Raw genomic sequence first — 21,175 nt, 5'->3', positions numbered from 1 at the left:
AACAAATTTGACAGAAAAAGCAGTTCAATATGCAGTAATGCTATGTAGTAATTACTGTATTTACTAATTTAGCACCAAAATATCACGATATATTGAAAACATTGACTACAAAAATGGCTTGGATTATCCAGAGGCTTGGATAAGCGAGGCTTGGATAAGTGAGACTCTACTGTAATAATAATAATAATAATACTAATAATAATAATAATAATAATAATAATAATAATATTAATAATAATAATAATAATAATACACTTTATTTGTATTCTGCCCTTCTCCTCTAAGGGACTCAGAGTGGATTGCAGCATTTGCATACATAGGAAAACATTCAGTGCCTTTATTTATTTATTGGACTTGTATACCGCTATTCCCAGTTTACAGTCATGTACAATGAAGACACACAAACACAAACATAGGCAGAGGTTTCTCCTTTCATTTCCGGCTTCTTGGAGGCGGTGCTCATTTCTGGCTCTGGCGAGATGCTTTTCTCCATTTTCAAGCCGAGGCGCCTGCATTGTCACCTCCTAGGTGTGTGGCTGGCAAGATTGCTTGGATTGCCAAAGCGGTACCTATTTATCTACTCACATTTGCATGTTTTCGAACTGCTAGGTTGGCAGGAGCTGGAGCTGACAGATGGGAGCTCACCCCATCCCACAGATTCAAACTGCCAACCTTTAGGTCAGCAGTTCAGGAATATAAGGGTTTAACCCTTTGCGCCATCACACTCCATAGAATAAAATTCACGAGAGGACTCCAATGCTGAAGTTCAGAGGAGTGTACCAGATCTCTTTGTTTGGACTACTTACTGACTGGAAGATTCTGGGTGAAATAATACTGTTAAGCTCTGATCAGACCCATCCTCAAGGCTCCCCTATTTTCCCCACCTCTTTGTTTATATATGAAAGAAACAACCATTGTGTAAAATGCACTATCACTGCCCTATTGCATCTAGTCTAACCTTGATGAAGCCGGTTCTGGCTGAAGGCCACCTTGTCTGGAGTCTGGAGGTGAAACTGATCCGAGCTGCTTCCTCGTTCACCTCATTAATGCTTTTTGTTCCTTACTCAACAGGTGAAACTGGTCCGCTACATCGGCATCCAGCTCCAGTGCAAGTTGAGTGTCCCTCCGAGCGACAGGTCAGCAGAGCTGAATAGCTACCCAAGGTTCAGCGACTGGCTATATCTTGTCAACCTGAGGAAAGACGTTGTGCAAGTAAGCCTCTTGATTGGTTTTATTTTGAGATTAGTGTTGTCCAGGTTATTTTGAAAAGTCAATTTTTTAAATTGTACACAATGCATAAGGGGACTCAAAGCCGATTACAAGATGCATACAATATGTGGCAAACAGGGTTGTTGTGTGTTTTCCGGGCTGTATGGCCTTGTTCCAGATGCATTATCTCAGGGGTCCCCAAACTTTTGAAGCAGGGAGCCAGCTCACGAGGGCCGGACTATAGTTGGCCACCGAGCAATAATAATAATAATAATAATAATAATAATAATAATAATAATAATAAAATAACAATAATAATAATAAAAAGAGGGTTGGAAAAGAACCTTTGGACCATTGAGTCCAATCCCCTTCTGCCTTTGTGCACCGAAAGCACAAGCAAAGCACCCCTGACAGATGGCCACCCAGCCTCAATGTTAATAATAATAATAATAATAATAATAATAATAATAATAATAATAATAATAATAATATAGACCCCTTGGGCCATTGAGTCCAACCCCTTTCTGCCTTTGTGCACCAAAAGCACAAGCAAAGCACCCCTGACAGATGGCCACCCAGCCTCAATGTTAATAGTAATAATAATAATAATAATAATAATAATAATAATAATAATAGTAAATAATAATAAAGAGTAATAATAAAGAGGGTTGGAAGGGACCCCTTGGGCCATTTAGTCCAATCCCCTTCTGCCTTTGTGCACCAAAAGCACAAGCAAAGTACCCCTGACAGATGGCCACCCAGCCTCAATGTTAATAATAATAATAATAATAATAATAATAATAATAATAATAATAATAATAATAATAATGTGATTTTGTGATACGAAATCCAGCATATCTATCTTCTTTGCTGTGTAATACAAAATAATAATAATAATAATAATAATAATAATAATAATAATAAAGGTTGTAAGAGAAGAAGAGACCCCTTGAGTCATTTAGTCCAAACCCCTTTTGTCCTTGTCCCGTGGGGGCTGGATAAATAGCTTCAATGGGCCGCATCCGGCCCCCGGGCCTTAGTTTGGGGAACCCTGCATTATCTCCTTAACGTTTCGCCCACATCTATGGCAGGCATCCTCAGAGGTTGTGAGGTATATGGTAAACATTCAATGCCATTAGTCAATTGACAACAAAGACAGGCAGAACATAAACAGAGCCAAAACTTCCCTCTTTTTTATCTCCGGCATCTGGAGACTGTGCTCGACTCGGCCATGGAGAGGTGCTGTTGTTTCATTTTTTCCACGCCGAGGAGCCTGTTGTCCACAGATGCTTTCCTGATTAAATTGCTGGCATATTTTTCAGGGGCGCCTTTTATACCTCCCCACCAAAGCGATACCTATTTATCTACTCACATTGCTGTTGTCGAAGTTTACTCGCACTATAGAATCCACAATCAGCACGTAGACACTGTGAACATAAAACTTGAAGCTGAGCCAACAATACAGATATTCAAAACATTGCTGCTTACCAGATGAAGGGGTAACTAAAACTGAAGTAAACCTGGGAACCAGTAGTAAACGGCTTATGTAAACAGCTTGTAAACAGCTTACTTCGGCTCACAGCCAGCTACTCTAAAATAACATCTATTTGACCATTTATTGTCAACAAACTGAAGCTACAGCCTATTGACTGCATTTACATCCGGAGGAGTCCTACAGAACTGCTCCAAGACTACAGAGACTTTGATTTGTTTTGACTCCAAGCTAAGTTTGAGCCAATTGATTTGCACACTGATATATTGAGTTTTACAGCATATTACATGCCATTTTGGAGAGACTGAATGTACACATACTGTGTCGCTAACAAACTTTAGTTGGAGTCTTGTTGCTATATGTCTGATATATGTTTTATACTGAAAACTGCTCTGTGTAGCCTTTAAATCTGGATGATTGCAGTCTATAAATCTTTGTAAGTTATGACTCTATGCCACTACAACTGACAGAATTTGGTTATCAGTTGTATTATTATTTGTATTCTTGTTAACACTATTATGTATACTAGCTGTGCCCAGCCACGCGTTGCTGTGGCGTTGTCTGGTGGTGTTGGTGAGAAATTGTTGAGGTAGTGGTGGTATTGAATGTCTATTGTATGGTTGTCTTTATGTTTAGTATGCATTTGGTTGTTTGTGTATTGTGAAAGTGGTGAGGGTAGAGGACGCTGTTTATGTTGGATTAGTGAGACTCTACTGTATATTTGTAATCTTATATTATCTGCCTAGAACTGCCCCTTCTATACAGCTGTATAAATCGCACACTGAAGTGAATTATCTGGCAGTGTGGACTTAAGATAATCCAATTCAAAGCAGATAATATAAGATTCTAAATGGGTAATATAGCTGTGTGGAAGGGCCTTGAGTCTACACTGCCATATAATCCAGTTAAAATGAGATCATCTGTATCTTATAGGCAGTATGGAAGAGGCCTGAGGCCTAACTGTGCCTGTCCCCTGGTCTGAGTGGGTTGCTAGGAGACCAAGTGGGCGGAGCTTAGCCCTCTAACTGGCAGCAATTGGATAAAAACAATTATTCCTTTACCTCTAATTAGGACTTTTTGTTGTTGTATCAACCTAGAGCCGTGGATGATGGGTTGTGTTGTCAAATTTCGAGGTTGAGGGGCCTGTAGTTTTGTTGTTTTGTCCGCTGCCCTGATGCCATCACTCTTTTATATATATAGATGATGCTCTAATATACATATTGTGTTCTATGGTTTGAACCTTTATCGTGGTGCACATTTTTCAGATATTGTTTAGAATAGACAGCTGTGTTTAGTTATTATTAAATATTGGAGGAAACCTACCTCCTCCTCCAAAAATCAAGTTATTTTTCCAGCGTGGTCATTAAAATCAGGGTGCTTTCTTGCTCCCCTCCTGCCTCAGCCATTTCCCAAAATAAAACTGCCGGGCAGGGTAGGTTGGAAAGCCCCAGGACCACCCCTCTTTTCATAAATAGCCTGCTGGCTACGATCTAAAATATCTGCTGACTCTACCAATCCAAGAGAGGAGCTTGTCTTTCTCAGGCCGTAGGGAAAGTCCGGGTTGTTATCGCAGCGGCTTGTTTTCTCTGTCTCTCTCTGTCTCTTTAAAATTAACAGTTAAATCTCGAAAGCTGGTGTTTGAAACAAAAACCTATGAAAGCTTGTCAAATCCTTTAGTTCGCGGGAGAGATTACTGTGGTAACACAATGCAGTGTTTATGGAGCTGGGCCACAGCTAAAACTCCTGCGGGCATGAACAGCAGCCAGCCGGTCATGCTACGGAGTGTGAGAGGCCTCTCCGGCCCGGAGAATGCGGTTCCTAAGGTAGGTGAGACTGGCAGCACTCTCGAAGTTTCATTACCGGAATAGATTTTCCCCAAAAATCTGGGGAAAAGTTGTGGCATATAATTGCAGAACTTCTGATGTGGTCTGATGTGGCAGACCAGCAATATTTTTCTCCATTGCTTTGGGGACTTAATACCATATTGTGCCATATTATTATAATTTCCTGGAAACTTGTCACAGACTGGCAGCCTATGGCTCACAGATTGGGACCAGTCTCTATGGCCCATGTATTGTGGTATTCTTTCTGATTTTGGAAACTGAAATGACTTTCAGGGATAGTAGAATGGCTGACCAAAATGGAACAAAGAGATCTGCTAACTGTGTTGCTGTGAGTTTTCCGGGCTGTACGGCCATCTTCCAGAAGCATGCTCTCCTGACGTTTCACCTACATCTATGGCAGGCATCCTCGGAGGTTGTGAGGTCTATTGGAAACTGGGCAAATTGGATTTATATATCTGTGGAATGATGTCCAGGTTTGTGGTGTGTTTTCCTGACGTTTCACCCACATCTATGGCAGGCATCCTCGGAGGTTGTGAGGTCTATTGGAAACTGGGCAAATTATTCCACAGATATATAAATCCAATTTGCCCAGTTTCCACGGCCATCTTCCAGAAGCATGCTCTCCTGACTTTTCACCCACATCTATGGCAGGCATCCTCAGAGGTTGTGAGGTCTATTGGAAACTGGGCAAATTGGATTTATATATCTGTAGAATAATGTCCAGGTTTGTAGTGTGTTTTCCGGGCTGTACGGCCATGTTCCAGAAGCATGCTGTCCTGACGTTTCACCTACATCTATGGCAGGCATCCTCCGAGGTTGTGAGGTCTATTGGAAACTGGGCAAATTGGATTTATATATCTGTAGAATAATGTCCAGGTTTGTGGTGTGTTTTCCGGGCTGTACGGCCATGTTCCAGAAGCATGCTCTCCTGACGTTTCACCCACATCTATGGCAGGCATCCTCAGAGGTTGTGAGGTCTATTGGAAACTGGGAAAATTGGATTTATATATATCTGTGGAATAATGTCCAGGTTTGTGGTGTGTTTTCCGGGCTGTATGGCCATCTTCCAGAGCATGCTCTCCTGACGTTTCACCCACATCTATGGCAGGCATCCTCAGAGGTTGTGAGTTCTATTGGAAACTGGGCAAATTGGATTTTTATATCTGTGGAATAATGTCCAGGTTTGTGGTGTGTTTTCCGGGCTGTATGGCCATCTTCCAGAGCATGCTCTCCTGACGTTTCACCCACATCTATGGCAGGCATCCTCGGAGGTTGTGAGGTCTATTGGAAACTGGGCAAATTGGATTTATATATCTGTGGAATAATGTCCAGGTTTGTGGTGTGTTTTCCGGGCTGTACTGCCATCTTCCAGAAGTTTTCAACAGACCTCACAACCTCTGAGGATGCCTACCATAGATGTGGGTGAAACATCAGGAGAGAGTGCTTCTGGAATATGACCATACAGTCCAGAAAATTCACAGCTACCCAGTGATTACGGCTGTGAAAGTCTTCGACAACACAGATTTGCTAACACCTGCGACATCAAGAAAGTGGTAGAATGAAGTTCTAGCATTTTGAATTTTCTTTTCAAGTTGCACATTGGGTGGCTTCCCAAAAATTTTTAAGGTGCTTCCCGGGTGTAACATAGATGAACTCCCAGAAGGAACAGTGAGAGATGAGGCTGCCTTCCCACTTGGAAGTGGACCGATGTGTAAAAACACACAACTAGTGGAACAGTGATGTTTATAAACTAGCACATCATAACACAAGTTTATATAGGTTGAGCATCCTTTATCCAGAAATCTGAAGTATTTCAAAATTGTCCATGTGGGTGTCTGAGACAGTGATGCCTTTGCTTTCTAAGAGATCAGTGTACACAAACTTTGTTTCATGCTGGAAACACAATGTATTTAAGGCGTATGTGAAGCAACTTTATAGCATCTGGATCCCAGGTTTGAAAACAAAAATATTGCTTTCTGTGTGAAATGTTGGATTGATAGACAATGTAACATCAGTTGGTTCTTTTTTCATTTGTAAATAAAATAATGTGTTTATTGCAAGTGGCAAATATGTGTGGCAATGTTTACAGTTGGGTTGCTGTGAGTTTTCCGGGCTGTATGGCCATGTTCCCTTCGCCTCTTTGCGTATTTTGTTTTGACGGATCTCCAAGGCAGGTTTTCTTCGAGGCGTGCCTGAGCTAGCCCTCCTCTTCCGTAGAAAGGGTTCCAGTCAGTTGAGTTTTGTCCGCCTGGTTTAATGTTTGATAGCTGGAAGACTGAACTAAATCAGGGTGCTTCCTCAAGGAGATTCTGGACTGCGAAGGGACTTTGTTGCCGGACGGACATTCAGGAGCAAACATGGGTGAGACCCTGGGTTATATGAAACAGGGGTGTACACAAACCTTTTCTTCCTGTCCATAGCGAGCAGCCCTCCTTATTTCTAAGGGTAGGTTGCAAAATTTTGCAGACGAAATAGGTAACTTTTGAAGCTAACTATTTTCCATACTGTGTTGTCGAAGGCTTTCATGGCCGGAATCACTGGGTTGCTTTGAGTTTTCCAGGCTGTTTGGCCATGTTCCAGAAGTATTCTTTCCTGATGTTTTGCCTGCATCTGTGGCATGCATCCTTAGAGGTGGTGAGGTCTGTTGGAAACTAGGCAAGTTGGGTTTATATATCTGTGGAATAATAATAATAATAATAATAATAATAATAATAATAATAATAATAGTAATTATTATTATTATATATCTGTGGAATGTTCAGGGTGGGAGAAAGAACTCTTGTCTGTTTAAGGCAAGTGTGAATGTTGTAATTGGCCAGCTTGATTAACATTAAATAGCCTTTCAGCTTCATGGTCTGGCTGCTTACTGTCTGGGGGAATCCTTTGTTGGGAGGTGTTAGCTGACCCTGATAGGCTCTTGTCTGGAATTCCCCTGTTTTTGAGTGTTCTTCTTTATTTAAGGTATAGGTTTCCCCTGACGTTAAGTCCAGTCATGTCTGACTCTGGGGGTTGGTGTTCATCTCCATTTCTAAGCCGAAGAGCCAGCGTTGTCCATAGACACCTCCAGGGTCATGTGGCCAGTCATTCCTATGTGTTTTGTCCCTCCCCCAAACCCCCTCACCCCCCCCCCCCCAATTCCATACCCTAGCTACCCTCCACTGTTAACCTGTTTGTTACCCGTTTTCTTTTAAAACTATGTGTATGTATGTTTGTATGGACTTCACTTACCCCTTTCAAATAAAAATAAATTTTAAAAAAAGGTCATGTGGCCACTGGCATGACTGCATGGAGTGCCGTTACCTTCCCGCTGGAGCGGTACCTATTGATCTACTCACATTGGCATATTTTCGAACTGCTAGGTTGCTGGAGCTAATAGTGGGCGCTCACTCCGCTCCCGGGATTTGAACCTGGGACCTTTCGGTCTGCAAGTTCAGCAGCTCAGTGCTTAACACACTTTGCCACCGGGGCTCCTTCTTTATTTACTGTCCTGATTTTAAAGTTTTTTTTAATGCTGGGAGACAAATTGAGTTCATTTTCATGATTTCCTCCTTTCTGTCGAAATTGTCCACATGCTTGTGGATTTCAATGGCTTCTCTGCATAGTCTGGCCTGTTGGTTGTTAGAGTGGTCCAGGATTTCTGTGTTCTCAAATAATATCTTCTGTCCAGGTTGGTTCATCAAGTGCTCTGCTATGGCTGACTTCTCCCAAGGATTCCCCCAGGCAGGAAGTAGCCAGGCTTTAAAGCTAAAAGACCATTCCTTGATAATCAAGGTGGCCAATTGCAATATTCACATTTGCCGCCAACAGACAAGAGTTCTTTCTCCCACCCTGGACATCATTCTACAGGTACAGTAGAGTCTCGCTTATCCAACGTAAACGGGCCAGCAGAACGTTGGATAAGCGAATATGTTGGATAATAAGGAAAGATTAAGGAAACGACTATTAAACATCAAATTAGGTTATGCTTTTACAAATTAAGCACCAAAACATTATGTTATACCACAAATTTGACAGAAAATGTAGTTCAATACACAGTAATGCTATGTAGAAATTATTGTATTTACCAACTTGGCACCAAAATATCACGATGTATTGAAAACATTGACTACAAAAAAGCGTTGGATAATCCAGAACGTTGGATAAGCGAGTGTTGGATAAGTGAGACTCTACTGTATATGAACCTCACTTCCTTAGTTCCCAACAGAGCTCACAACCTCTGAGGACGCCTGCCATAAAAGTGGGTGAAACGTCAGGAGAGAATGCTTCTGGAACATGGCCAGGAAAAACTCACAGCAGCCAAGAGAGTATTAATTACCATTAATTATCATTATCCTAGTCCAGTACTCAAGCAGCTATACCAGAGGACTGTTTTTTGGCGAAGAGGATTGAGACACATTCTCTGGCGCAATTGCACATAATTCCTGGCTTGGATATCAAGTGAAATATTGACATGTGATGAGCTGGTCTTTGGCACTGAGTGAATGGTTCCTCGCTTGCACTGTTTTGCTGTTACCAGAACCCGAGAGTCATATGAGTTATGAGAAACTGGTTGCCTTTTTTATATAATGAGGGTGTGACAAAGTTACATTTCAAAAGGAATACAGTAAGGCGTCAAGGTGTTCGTGTTCTCCTCCAGTGTGGAAGGCAATGAGACCGGCTGCTCTTGGTTTGCCTTCTCTTCCGTGTCTGTAAAATTGGCTTTTGACATGTTTTCTTAACTGCATGATCTTTTATATGCTTGGCGTACTGGTTGGTCTAGTGAGCTTACACCTCTTAGTTTACCTCTTATGCTAGTAAACGGGCCAGTTTCCTTGTTTGTGGTTGGACATTCTTATTATTGCTTGTTTCTTAATAGGTGTTGAAAAACACGATAATGAGGCTGGCTAGCGAAAGCGGAAAGTGCTTTAATCGGCTTGGGATATTTTGGACATGGAAACCCACTGGGTGACCTTTGGGCAAATCACAAACTCTCAGTCCCATAAAACCTCATGATAGGGCTGTCCTGTCAGTAAAATGTATTGGTATAGGGTGAAATTGTGCTTGAAGTTTAAAGCTGTGTGTAATCTATTTATTTATTTATTTATTTTTCAAACTTATATGCCGCCACTCCCCTAGGGCTCGGGGCGGCTTACAAGAAGTGGGAATCTAGAAGCGAAGGGGTTAAATGCATAGAGTGGGAATGATATGTCAGAGCAGGGGTCCTCAAACTTTTTAAGTGGGGGCCCGATTCACAATCCCTCAGACTGTTGGGGGGTTAGACTAGGATGAAATAGTCCAAAATTAGGATTGTTGTTGTTGTGTGCCTTCAAGTCGTTTCAGACTTAGGTCAACCCTAAGTCTAAAGTTTAGGACAGAGGCCAAGTCAATGACCTTGGAGGGCCTTAGTTTGGGGACCCCTGATCTAGACTATCTCCTAAGACCATAGGTAAGCAAAGAGACCTCCAAAGACCATCTAGATGGTGTCATAAGACCATCGGTAAGGAAAGGGACCCTCAAAGGCCATCTAGATGATCTCATAAAACCATAGGTAAGGAAAGGGACCCTCAAAGGCCATCTAGATGATCTCATAAAACCATAGGTAAGGAAAGGGACCCTCAAAGGCCATCTAGATGATCTCATAAGGCCATCAGAAGACCATAGATAAGGAAAGGGACCCTCAAAGGCCACTTAGATGGTTTCATAAGACCATAGGTAAGGAAAGGGGCCCTCAAAGGCCATCTAGATGATCTCATAAGGCCATCATAAGACCATAGATAAAGAAAGGGACCCCCAAAGGCCATCTAGATGGTTTCATAAGACCATAGGTAAGGAAAAGGGCCCCCAAAGGCCATCTAGATGGTTTCATAAGACCATAGGTAAGCAAAGAGACCTCCATAGACCATCTAGATGGTCTCATAAGACCATCAGTAAGGAAAAGGACCCTCAAAGGCCATCTAGTTGATCTCATAAGGCCATCAGAAGACCATAGATAAGGAAAGGGACCCTCAAAGGCCATCTAGATGGTTTCATAAGACGATAGGTAAGGAAAGAGACCTCCAAAGACCATTTAGATGGTTTCATAAGACCATAGGTAAGGAAAGGGGCCCCCAAAGGCCATCTAGATGGTTTCATAAGACCATAGTAAGGAAAAAGACCTCCATAGACCATCTAGATGGTCTCATAAGACCATAGGTAAGAAAAGGGACCCTCAAAGGCCATCTAGATGATCTCATCAGGCCATCAGAAGACCATAGATAAGGAAAGGGACCCTCAAAGGTCATCTAGATGTTTTAATAAGACCATTGGTAAGGAAATGGCCCCCCAAAGGCCATCTAGACAATCTGATAAAACCATAGGTAAGGAAAGAGACCCTCAAAGACCATCTAGACAGTCTCATGGGACCATAGGTAAGGAAAGTGACCTCCAAAAGCCGTTTAGATGGTCTCATAAGGCCGTAGCTAAGTAAAGAGACCTTCAAAGACCATCTAGATGATCTCATAAGGCCATAAGTAAGCAAAGAGATCTTCAAAGACCAGGTAGACTTAGGTCAACCCTAAGTCTAAAGTTTAGGACAGGGGCCAGGTCAATGAACTTGGAGGTCCCCTTAGTTTGGGGACCCCTGTGTTATAATGTAACTTTGGGAAGTTTCTGGTTTTTGAGATAAGAATGGAGTGTTCACTCCTGACTGCGTGCTCAAAGAAGTCGGACGGAGTTTGGTAATTGTCCGATCTGTCTTGTACATAGTTGTAAATAATAAAGTTTGAGCCGCTTATGACAGCTGAACTAAGGAGTCGTGAAGCATGTTTTATTCCATGCATTCTGAGCAGACAGTCAGAACGTCGGAGGAGGAATTGAGACCGGGAAGGTGATTGGTCTCAATCAACCAACTGACATGTCCTAAGGTACACAACAGGAAAGAGTACTGATGGCGCTTATGCGGACCATTTAAACACTGCATGTCTCAAAGCTTGTGGTTGGGATCGCTGTAAAATAATAGAAATGCTACGCGACATGCTGCAACTGAATATTGCAACATTGAGTGTCCAGGAATCTCCCTTCTGTCTCCTCATACCTGCTGGTTTTCCTTTCCTCCCAGTTCCTCCACCCAGTCAGTATGCCATGTTTACTGGGCATGCTCATTTGTCACTGGAGTTTGGGTTCTCTTTCCCCTTTCATTTGTTATTTGCGTTCTACTGATAACTCCCTCTCATTCATCATCATCATCATCATCATCATCATCATCATCATCATTATTATTATTATTATTATTATTATTATTATTTATTGTATTGTTCACTGTGTTGTGATGTGTTGTTCTTTTATATGCTGTTTATATTGTATTGTTCTGGGCATGGCCCCATGTAAACCGCCCCGAGTCCCAGTTGGGGAGATGGTGGCGGGGTATAAATAAAGTTTTATTATTATTATTTTATTATATGACACAGCAAACAAGATAGATATGCTGGATTTCATATCACAAAATCACAAGTCAAACACTTCCCAAGTGTCTAGGACTGTGTGATGTATTTTCGGATGATGTGCGCAGATCCCAGCAGGGTGGCCTTTTGCAGCTGGCAGATCGTAATTTTGTCAATGTCTATTGTTTCCAAATGCCGGCTGAGATCTTTTGGCACCGCACCCAATGTGCCCATCACCACCGGGACCACCTGCACTGAGTCTTTGAAGTTCGATCTTGAGGCCCTGATAGTGGCTGAGTTTTTCCTGTTGTTTTTCGTCAATGCGACTGTCACCTGGGATGGCGACATCAATGTTCCAAACCTTTTTCTTTTCCACAACTGTGATGTCTGCTGTGTTGTGTTCCAGAACTTTGTCAGTCTGGATTTGGAAGTCGCACAGTATATTTGCGTGCTCATTTTCCAATACTTTTGCAGGTTTGTGATCCCACCAGTTCTTCTTCTTATTCTTATTCTTATTCTTCTTATTATTATTATTATTCATACTTGTGTGTGGTGATAAAAGTGAAAATCTGTCTGTGTGTATGTGGCGGGGTGTCCACTTAGACAGGCTTCCACCTCCACAAACAGCTATAGCTCCCACTATGCAGGAGACATCAGTGGCCCTCTCGCAGTGATATTGCAGGTTATAGTGAGCGCCACATCCTAGTGTTCCTTTCTCTCTCCATTGGTGTGGAATTTGCATGATCCCGCCCACTGCCTTTCCCTTAAGCCTTCCCTACTTTTTCCTATGGCATACAGCAAAAAGAAAGAAATTGATCCGCAACTGAACATACTCAAGGGAGTTGGGGAGAATTCACCAAAATTTATAGGCATTGTAGATCCTGGGATGTATAGTTCACCTGCAATCTAAGAGCACTCTGAACTCTACCAATGATGGACCCGGACCAAACTTGGTATACAAACCCAGCATGGCCAACTGTGAATACTGGCAGGGTTTGGAGTAATTGACCTTAAATTTGGGAGTTGTAGTTCTCCCGCATCCTGAGAGCACTGAACCCAGCCTATAACAGATCTGGATCAAACTTGGTACACAAACCCAACATGGCCAACTGTGAATACTGGCAGGGTTTGGAGTAATTGACCTTAAATCTGGGAGTTGTAGTTCTCCCGCATCCTGAGAGCACTGAACCCAGCCTATAACAGATCTGGATCAAACTTGGTACACAAACCCAACATGGCCAACTGTGAATACTGGCAGGGTTTGGAGTAATTGACCTTAAATCTGGGAGTTGTAGTTCTCCCGCATCCTGAGAGCACTGAACCCAGCCTATAACAGATCTGGATCAAACTTGGTACACAAACCCAACATGGCCAACTGTGAATACTGGCAGGGTTTGGAGTAATTGACCTTAAATCTGGGAGTTGTAGATCTCCCGCATCCTGAGAGCACTGAACCCAGCCTATAACAGATCTGGATCAAATTTGGTACACAAACCCAACATGGCCAACTGTGAATACTGGCAGGGTTTGGAGTAATTGACCTTAAATCTGGGAGTTGTAGTTCTCCCGCATCCTGAGAGCACTGAACCCAGCCTATAACAGATCTGGATCAAACTTGGTACACAAACCCAGCATGGCCAACTGTGAATACTGGCAGGGTTTGGAGTAATTGACCTTAAATCTGGGAGTTGTAGTTCACCCTTATCCAGAGAGCACTGAACCCAGCCTATAACAGATCTGGATCAAATTTGGTACACAAACCCAACATGGCCAACTGTGAATACTGGCAGGGTTTGGAGTAATTGACCTTAAATCTGAGAGTTGTAGATCTCCCGCATCCTGAGAGCACTGAACCCAGCCTATAACAGATCTGGATCAAACTTGGTACACAAACCCAACATGGCCAACTGTGAATACTGGCAGGGTTTGGAGTAATTGACCTTAAATCTGGGAGTTGTAGTTCTCCCGCATCCTGAGAGCACTGAACCCAGCCTATAACAGATCTGGATCAAATTTGGTACACAAACCCAACATGGCCAACTGTGAATACTGGCAGGGTTTGGAGTAATTGACCTTAAATCTGAGAGTTGTAGTTCTCCCGCATCCTGAGAGCACTGAACCCAGCCTATAACAGATCTGGATCAAACTTGGTACACAAACCCAACATGGCCAACTGTGAATACTGGCAGGGTTTGGAGTAATTGACCTTAAATCTGGGAGTTGTAGTTCACCCTTATCCAGAGAGCACTGAAACCAGCCAACGACGGATCTGGACCAAACCTAAGTGATATTACCTAACATCCCAAAACAAACAATACCTTCTTCTAACAACCCAGGCATTGCTGGGTCCCCAAGCTAGTTATCATTATTTGTAGAATTGGCATTGTGTGTCTGTATGTGACTATTTGTCTGCGCCTGCACACATACGCGTTGCATGTTACGAGGGGCTGGCAGCAGGCTTGGAAATCCTGTCTGAGCTCTTCCAATTCAAGGTCACTGGGATTGTTTAAATATAATCTCCTTTTCTGTACTTACACTTTCTCTACAACTTGCCATCCCGAGATTCTAAAATTAAATTCCAAAGGGCAGACTTGGGGAGGAGTTTGAGGGAATCTCAACTCAAGCTAAAGCCTTTATCTGTGTTTATTTAGTTCAGGTTCAGAATGACATGGTCTTTGCACATACTATAAGTGAGAATATGTGTGTATGTATGTGACCTGGAGCACATTTGGCACACAGAACCCCCATGACCAATGAAAAATACTTGAGAGCTCTGAGAGCAATTGATCTTGATTTATAGGAGTTGTAGCTCACATACAGAGAGCTATGTGGACTCAAAGAACAATTGATCTGGAACAAACTTGGCACGTATATGCAATATGCCCAAATTTGAATACTGGTGGGTCTTGCGAATAATTGCCCTTGACATTTGGGAGTTGTAGCTACTGGGATTTAAAGTTCACCTGCTATCAAAGAGCACTTTGAAACCCACCAATGGACCTAACTTGGCACACAGAACCCCCATGACCAACAAAAAATATTGGAGGATTTTGGGGAAATTCACCTTGATTTGAGGGAGTTGTAGTTCACCTGCATCCAGAGCACACTATCAACCCAAACAATGATGGATCTGGACCAAACTTGACATGTATGCCCAATATGCCCAAATTTGAATACTGGTGGGTTTTGGGGATAATTCCCCTTGACATTTGGGAGTTGTATTACTGGGATTTAAAGTTCACCTGCAATCAAAGAGCACTTCGAAACCCACCAACTTGGCACACAGAACCCCCATGACCAACAAAAAATACTGGAGGATTTTGGGGGAATTCACCTTGATTTGGGGGAGTTGTAGTTCACCTACATCCAGAGCACACTATGGAACCCAAACAATGATGGATCTGGACCAAACTTGGCATGTATGTCCGATATGCCCAAATTTGAATACAGTGATCCCTCACTTATTGCTGGCGTTAGGTTCTAGAACCACCCGCAATAAGTGAAAATCCATGAAGTTGGGACACTATATTTATTTTAATATTTATATAGTATTTTAGTACAGTAGAGTCTCACTTATCCAAGCCTTGCTTATCCAAGCCTCTGGATAATCCAAGCCATTTTTGTAGTCAATGTTTTCTATATATCGTGATATTTTGGTGCTAAATTCGTAAATACAGAAATTACAACATAACATTACTGCATATTGAACTACCTTTTCTGTCAAATTTGTTGTATAATATGATATTTTGGTGCTTAATTTGTAAAATCATAACCTAATTTGATGTTTAATAGGCTTTTCCTTAATCCCTCCTTATTATCCAAGATATTCGCTTATCCAAGCTTCTGCCGGCCTGTTTAACTTGGATAAGTGAGACTCTACTGTAGTTATACACTATTTTAGGAGCCTCGGTGGCGAAGTGCGTTAAAGCACTGAGCTGGAAACCGAAAGTTCAATCCCCGGGAGTGGCGTGAGCGGCCGCTGTTAGTTCCAGCTCCTGCCAACCTAGCAGTTCGAAAACATACCAATGTGAGTAGATCAATAGGTACTGCTCCGGCGGGAAGGTAACGGCGCTCCATGCAGTCATGCCGGCCACATGACCTTGGAGGTGTCTATGGACAACGCTGGCTCTTCGGCTTAGAAATGGAGATGAGCACCAACCCCCAGAGTCAGACATGACTGGACTTAACGTCAGGAGAAAACCTTTACTACCTATACACTATTTTAAGTCTTTATCAACCAATTGTGTGTTTATAAATCGCCTCCTTCTCCTCCCTTTGCTTCTTGGGCTCCTTTTCTCTCCCTTTGACTTCTCTTTCCTCCCTTCCTTAGGCTGTAAATTGTAATTTTTTATGATTTATAATAGTCTTTTAGAGTTTATTGAAAAACAGTGAATCCGCAGAAAGTGAACTGCGAAGTAGCGAGGGAACACTGTTCTGGCGGGTTTTGGGGATAAGTGCCCTTGACATTTGGGAGTTGTAGCTACTGGGACTTAAAGTTTACCTGCAATCAAACCCCAAAGATGGACCTGGACCTAACTTGCATACAGGCGGGGTTTGGGGGAGATTGGCCTTGGATCTGGGAGATGTAGTTCACCCTTATCCAGAGAGCACTGAACCCAGCTGACGACAGATCTGGACATCAACTGAAAGCTAGCCCTCAGTGTTGTTCACGAGATTGATGTGTTCATCTGATCGGCTATTAATAATAGCTTGCTATAACCAGTGTGTGTGTGTGTGTGTGTGTGTGTGTGTCTTAAGTCAGGGGTCCCCAAACTAAGGCCCTCCAAGGCCATTTACCTGGCCCCCGCCCTCAGTTTTAGACTTAGGCTCGCCCAAAGTCTGAAATGACTTGAAGGCACAACACCAACAATCCTACTTGATGATCTCATTGTCCAGAAGCAGGTCCACACTTCCCACTGAAATCCTGATAAGTTTACAGTATGTTGGTTAAAATTATTTTTATTTTTAAATATTGTATTGTTCTTTCATTTACTAATATTGTAAATAAAATATTGTAAATGAATGATATGGTAATAATATAATATATTGTGTATACATATAATATTGATAATAATATTACAATACAATATAATATTTATTTATTTATTTATTTCAGTATTTCTACCCCGCCCTTCTCACTCAATAGGGGACTCAGGGCGGCTAATAATAATAATACAATATAATAATATTGTATAATATAATAATATTAATTATATATTATATATTAAATGTAATATTACCAATAATATTACGGTATAATAGTATAGTATAATATAGTAATATATAATGCTAATATTGTGCTATGCTAATAATATAATATATTGTATGTACATACAACTTGTAAGCCGCTCTGAGTCCCCTTCGGGGTGAGAGATGGTGAGGTATAAATGTAGTAAGTAAATAAATAAGTAATTGTTGCCGGGGGGGGGGGGGGGTTGCACTACAAATAAGACATGTGCAGTGAGCATAGGAATTTGTTCGGGTTTTTTTTTCCAAATGATAATTCGGCCCCTCAACAATCTGAGGGTCCATGAATCGGCCCTTCACTTAAAAAGTTTGAGGACCCCTGGTCTAAGGGGTGCGTTCCTGCCGAGCCGGCGGCTGTCCCAAGCCCAGTGTAACCTTCGGTGGTGCATGCCTTAGTTACCTCTAGACTGGACTACTGTAATGCGCTCTACGTGGGGCTTCCCTTGAAGACGGCCCGGAAGTTACAGCTGGTCCAACGTTCGGCCGCCAGACTAATAACGGGGGCGAGTTACAGGGAGAGATCTACTCCCCTGTTTAAGGAGCTCTACTGGCTGCCGTTCATCTTCCGGTCCCAATTCAAGGTGCAGACCATCATTTATAAAGCCCTAAACGGTTTGGGACCCGCCTACCTTCGTGACCGTATCTCCTACCATAAACCTGCCCGACCTCTCCGATCATCAGGGGAGGCCCTCCTGTCGCCACTACCTATATCTCAGGCTCGCCTTGTAGGAACAAGGGAGAGGGCCTTTTCTGCGGTGGCCCCTCGCTTGTGGAACTCATTGCCCATTGAAATCAGGCAAGCCCCCACCCTTTTAGCCTTCAGGAAAGATTTAAAAACATGGCTCTTCCGGTGTGCTTTCGGAGAGTAAATGTTCTATGCTACTCCCCCCCAATATTTATCCTCTAGACTGGTTCACTATCTGATGTCCCGTCCCTCGAGGTTTTATTCTGATCCCTTTCTCACCCAGAGTTTTAATTTTTAATCTAGTTTTTAAATGTAGTATTCATGCGGCCCTGTTCCGTCCCCCAGGACGATGGTTTGCCTTACCTATTGGTCGTTTGTTTTCCCTCCTTTACATTTTGTTTGAGCCTCTGGCTGCAAAAGCCTAGGAAAAGTGGCTTGGAATCTGCAAGAGCTGGCTGCAGTTTTCTTTGCAGTGATTGGTCAAAGAGTGCAACATCTTAGGACCGCCCTTTTTACCAGGGTCTAGTCTCCATTTTAGAGTTTCATTCTGGCTATAGTCTTCCAACGTGCTGGAGCTGTGCAAGGCTAACTGGGACAAATCATCCTCAAAACCAGGCCAATCTAAGCCTATCCAAATTAGATAAGTATTGAATTATATTGATCTGGAATAGGAAATCTAGTTAGAGGAGCAGAGTTATTCCATCGCTTCTAGAACTAATCTTTGCTGTAAAGATAGGGAAGGAAAGAGTTTCTCCTTCTAATATAGACAGCGTGATTAGGGTATAGTGGTTTTATAATCACCTTTGCCTTCTGGAACCAGGGATAATTCTGCAACTAAAACCTATGGAAATTTGTTTCATTTTCTGCAACTTTAAGATCTGTGCCAGGTTTACAACCTTGTATGAATAAACATCCTTTTTGAAGTTATCCAGACTCAGTCGTTCAATATCTATAGGACAGCTTATAGGGATTTGCAGTTCGCCCGGATAAAGGACAGCACGTTTCAGTTTTATAGTTTTTTATTGTCCGGCGGACGGCACAGTTTTGAGGTAGATCAGCGGTTTTTCCGCTTGAGCTAGCTTGCACGGCTTATAGTTTTTTATAGTTTAGGAAGTTTAGTTTAGGCCGCGGCTTTTCCGCCTGAGCTCAGTCTGCATACCTAAAGACTCTACCAGCGTCTGAGGCAGTGGAGCCCGCTCTCAGACCTGAAGGAGTCAAATAGTGGGGCTCTATTTCCTTGCTATTTGGCTCGCGTGTGCGCACGTGGCCCAGTGGCTTTCTGGGTTTGCACAGGCTGTGCAGTTCCCAGCAACGTCCAGGGCTCCCTCGGCGGTAGACCTCGAGCCGCGGAGCACCAGCGACAGTTCTTTGGCTGGCTCTGAGGCGTGAAGCCCACCAGAACCAGGCTAGAACCTGGACAGGCCTGGCAACGCTGCTGCGAGTTCGGCCGGAGCACTCGGCCGGCTTCGACCTACCTCATCGTCCTGCGGTGGTGACCTGCCTCATCGTCCTGCGGTGGTGACCTGCCTCATCGCCTGGCGGTGGTGACCTGCCTCATCGTCCTGCGGTGGTGACCTGCCTCATCGTCCTGCGGTGGTGACCTGCCTCATCGTCCTGCGGTGGTGACCTGCTTCATCGTCCTGCGGTGGTGACCTCCCTTCACAGCGGGGAGGAGGCGTCTTTTCTCTCCTCCTTTCCAAAGCCAGCCTCGGTGCTCCTTCGGCGGCAGGCCTCGAGCCGCAGAGCACGAGGTGCTTGAAAATTTGGCGAAGTCGCCATTTTGGCAGTTTACGTCACTCGGGCAAGGGAGGTATCAAGTGGCAAGTTGCTGTCAGTTGGCATTTTGCAGCTTGCCCACTAAAATCTGGCGCCAAAGGTCACAATCTTTGTAAAGTATAGTTACTTAGTGATATATATTGCTATGGTTAAGTGTTGTGCATTGTATTATATATTGCATTTGCTTTTATTGTAAATTTACTGGCTGGTATGTTGTATTTGCTTTTGTTGTAAATTTACTTGCTATTAAGAATACATAATGTCTATGCAATTTCAAGATGATACAGATGGTATACCTCCTTCTGAGGCTGAAAGTAGGAATGAAAGGCCCCAAAGGATAAAGCACCCTTCAGCCAAGATGCTAGCCCATCTAATAGATGAAAAGGAGCTCCTCCATGTGAGGTTAGGTTCGGCATGGGAGCGAATTGTAACATTGATGGGCAGAATTGAGAGCTTGGGTATTACAAGGGTGCCATCCATATTACAGACCGACCTTGAAGAGACCTTCGGTCTCTGGAGGGGTTTGGTGTCTAAGATAGTCCAGGTCCTCGAGCGCATTAACGCCAAGGATTCAGAGTTAGAAATAGTGAGTGTCTTAGCTGACACTAATGAGAAAGAAAATAAGGTGAGGGCAATTCTAGATGCCTTGGAATTTAGTTCTCCACCTGTTAATCTAAGGTCTGAGCCAAAAGGAAATCAGTCTTCCTTATGCAGCCATGAGACCAATCTTTTAAAATCACCTGCTGTGGCACTTAGTCTTAAGTCCAACCGCTCTAGCCAGGTATCTAAGCTAAGGGAGTGTGCATCATCTAAACATAGCCACTCTAGCAAGTCTTCTGCTGCTGGGAGTGCCATCTCTTCCCTAGCTGCCTTGCACATTAGGGAGGCTGCACGTCTGGAGCTAAAGAGCAAGGTAGCAGGGGCGGAGGCTGATGCTAAGGCAGCTGATCTCACCCTTCCCTTTAAAGAAGAAGAGCAACGAATGCAAATAGAACAGGCCCGTAGACAAAGCGAAATGCAAATGGAACAGGCCCAAAGGCAAGGTGAAATAGAAATGCTTAGAATAAGGATGGACGCTACTGCCAAAAAGGTAAGGGCTGAGACTTTGGCCAAGGCCCTAATTGAGCCACTCACAGAAGAAAATGTAAGTCAGTTGCCGAAGCAGGACCCTTCTTCCAAGGTGCTTGTGCATCTTAATAGCTTAAACAGCCAGTTTTCGGATGAGGAACAGGAAGACTTCTCTCCTTACCCAGAGCAGGGCCCCAAAGTCACTTTTGAGTTTCCTGCAGAGCAGAGCGTCATAGCGGGGAGCTCACCCTTGCCCGAGCTACCTGTGCCTCCTGCTAAATCCCTAGGTCAGTCAATCAGGGCCTCAAGGCCAAGTGCTAGTTGGCCCTTACAGACAGCTGCACAGGGAGCCACCGATTCGTCAGTGGTCGATGTCATCCCTCCAAGAGGCCAAAGGTTGACGCAAGGTGCACGGTGGGAGTCCACTCCACAACAGCAAACTCCTCAATTGTTCCCT

General features: G+C 43.3%; 1 protein-coding gene across 1 annotated transcript in view; it reads left to right on the top strand.

Moving 5' to 3' along the window:
• ksr1 (kinase suppressor of ras 1) overlaps window positions 1-21,175 on the top strand; it is a 147,900-nt gene that overhangs the window by 56,705 nt on the left and 70,020 nt on the right. Inside the window, exon 2 of the mRNA XM_062960164.1 lies at window positions 1,072-1,212. Coding sequence (XP_062816234.1) covers window positions 1,072-1,212 — 141 coding nt within the window. The remainder of the gene's footprint in view (window positions 1-1,071; window positions 1,213-21,175) is intronic.

The sequence above is a fragment of the Anolis carolinensis genome, unplaced genomic scaffold (assembly GCF_035594765.1).
Source record: "Anolis carolinensis isolate JA03-04 unplaced genomic scaffold, rAnoCar3.1.pri scaffold_7, whole genome shotgun sequence".
In the NCBI taxonomy this organism is placed as follows: domain Eukaryota; kingdom Metazoa; phylum Chordata; class Lepidosauria; order Squamata; family Dactyloidae; genus Anolis; species Anolis carolinensis.
The sequence above is the reverse complement of the archived record's forward strand: the minus strand, read 5'-3'. Positions and strand labels throughout refer to the sequence as shown.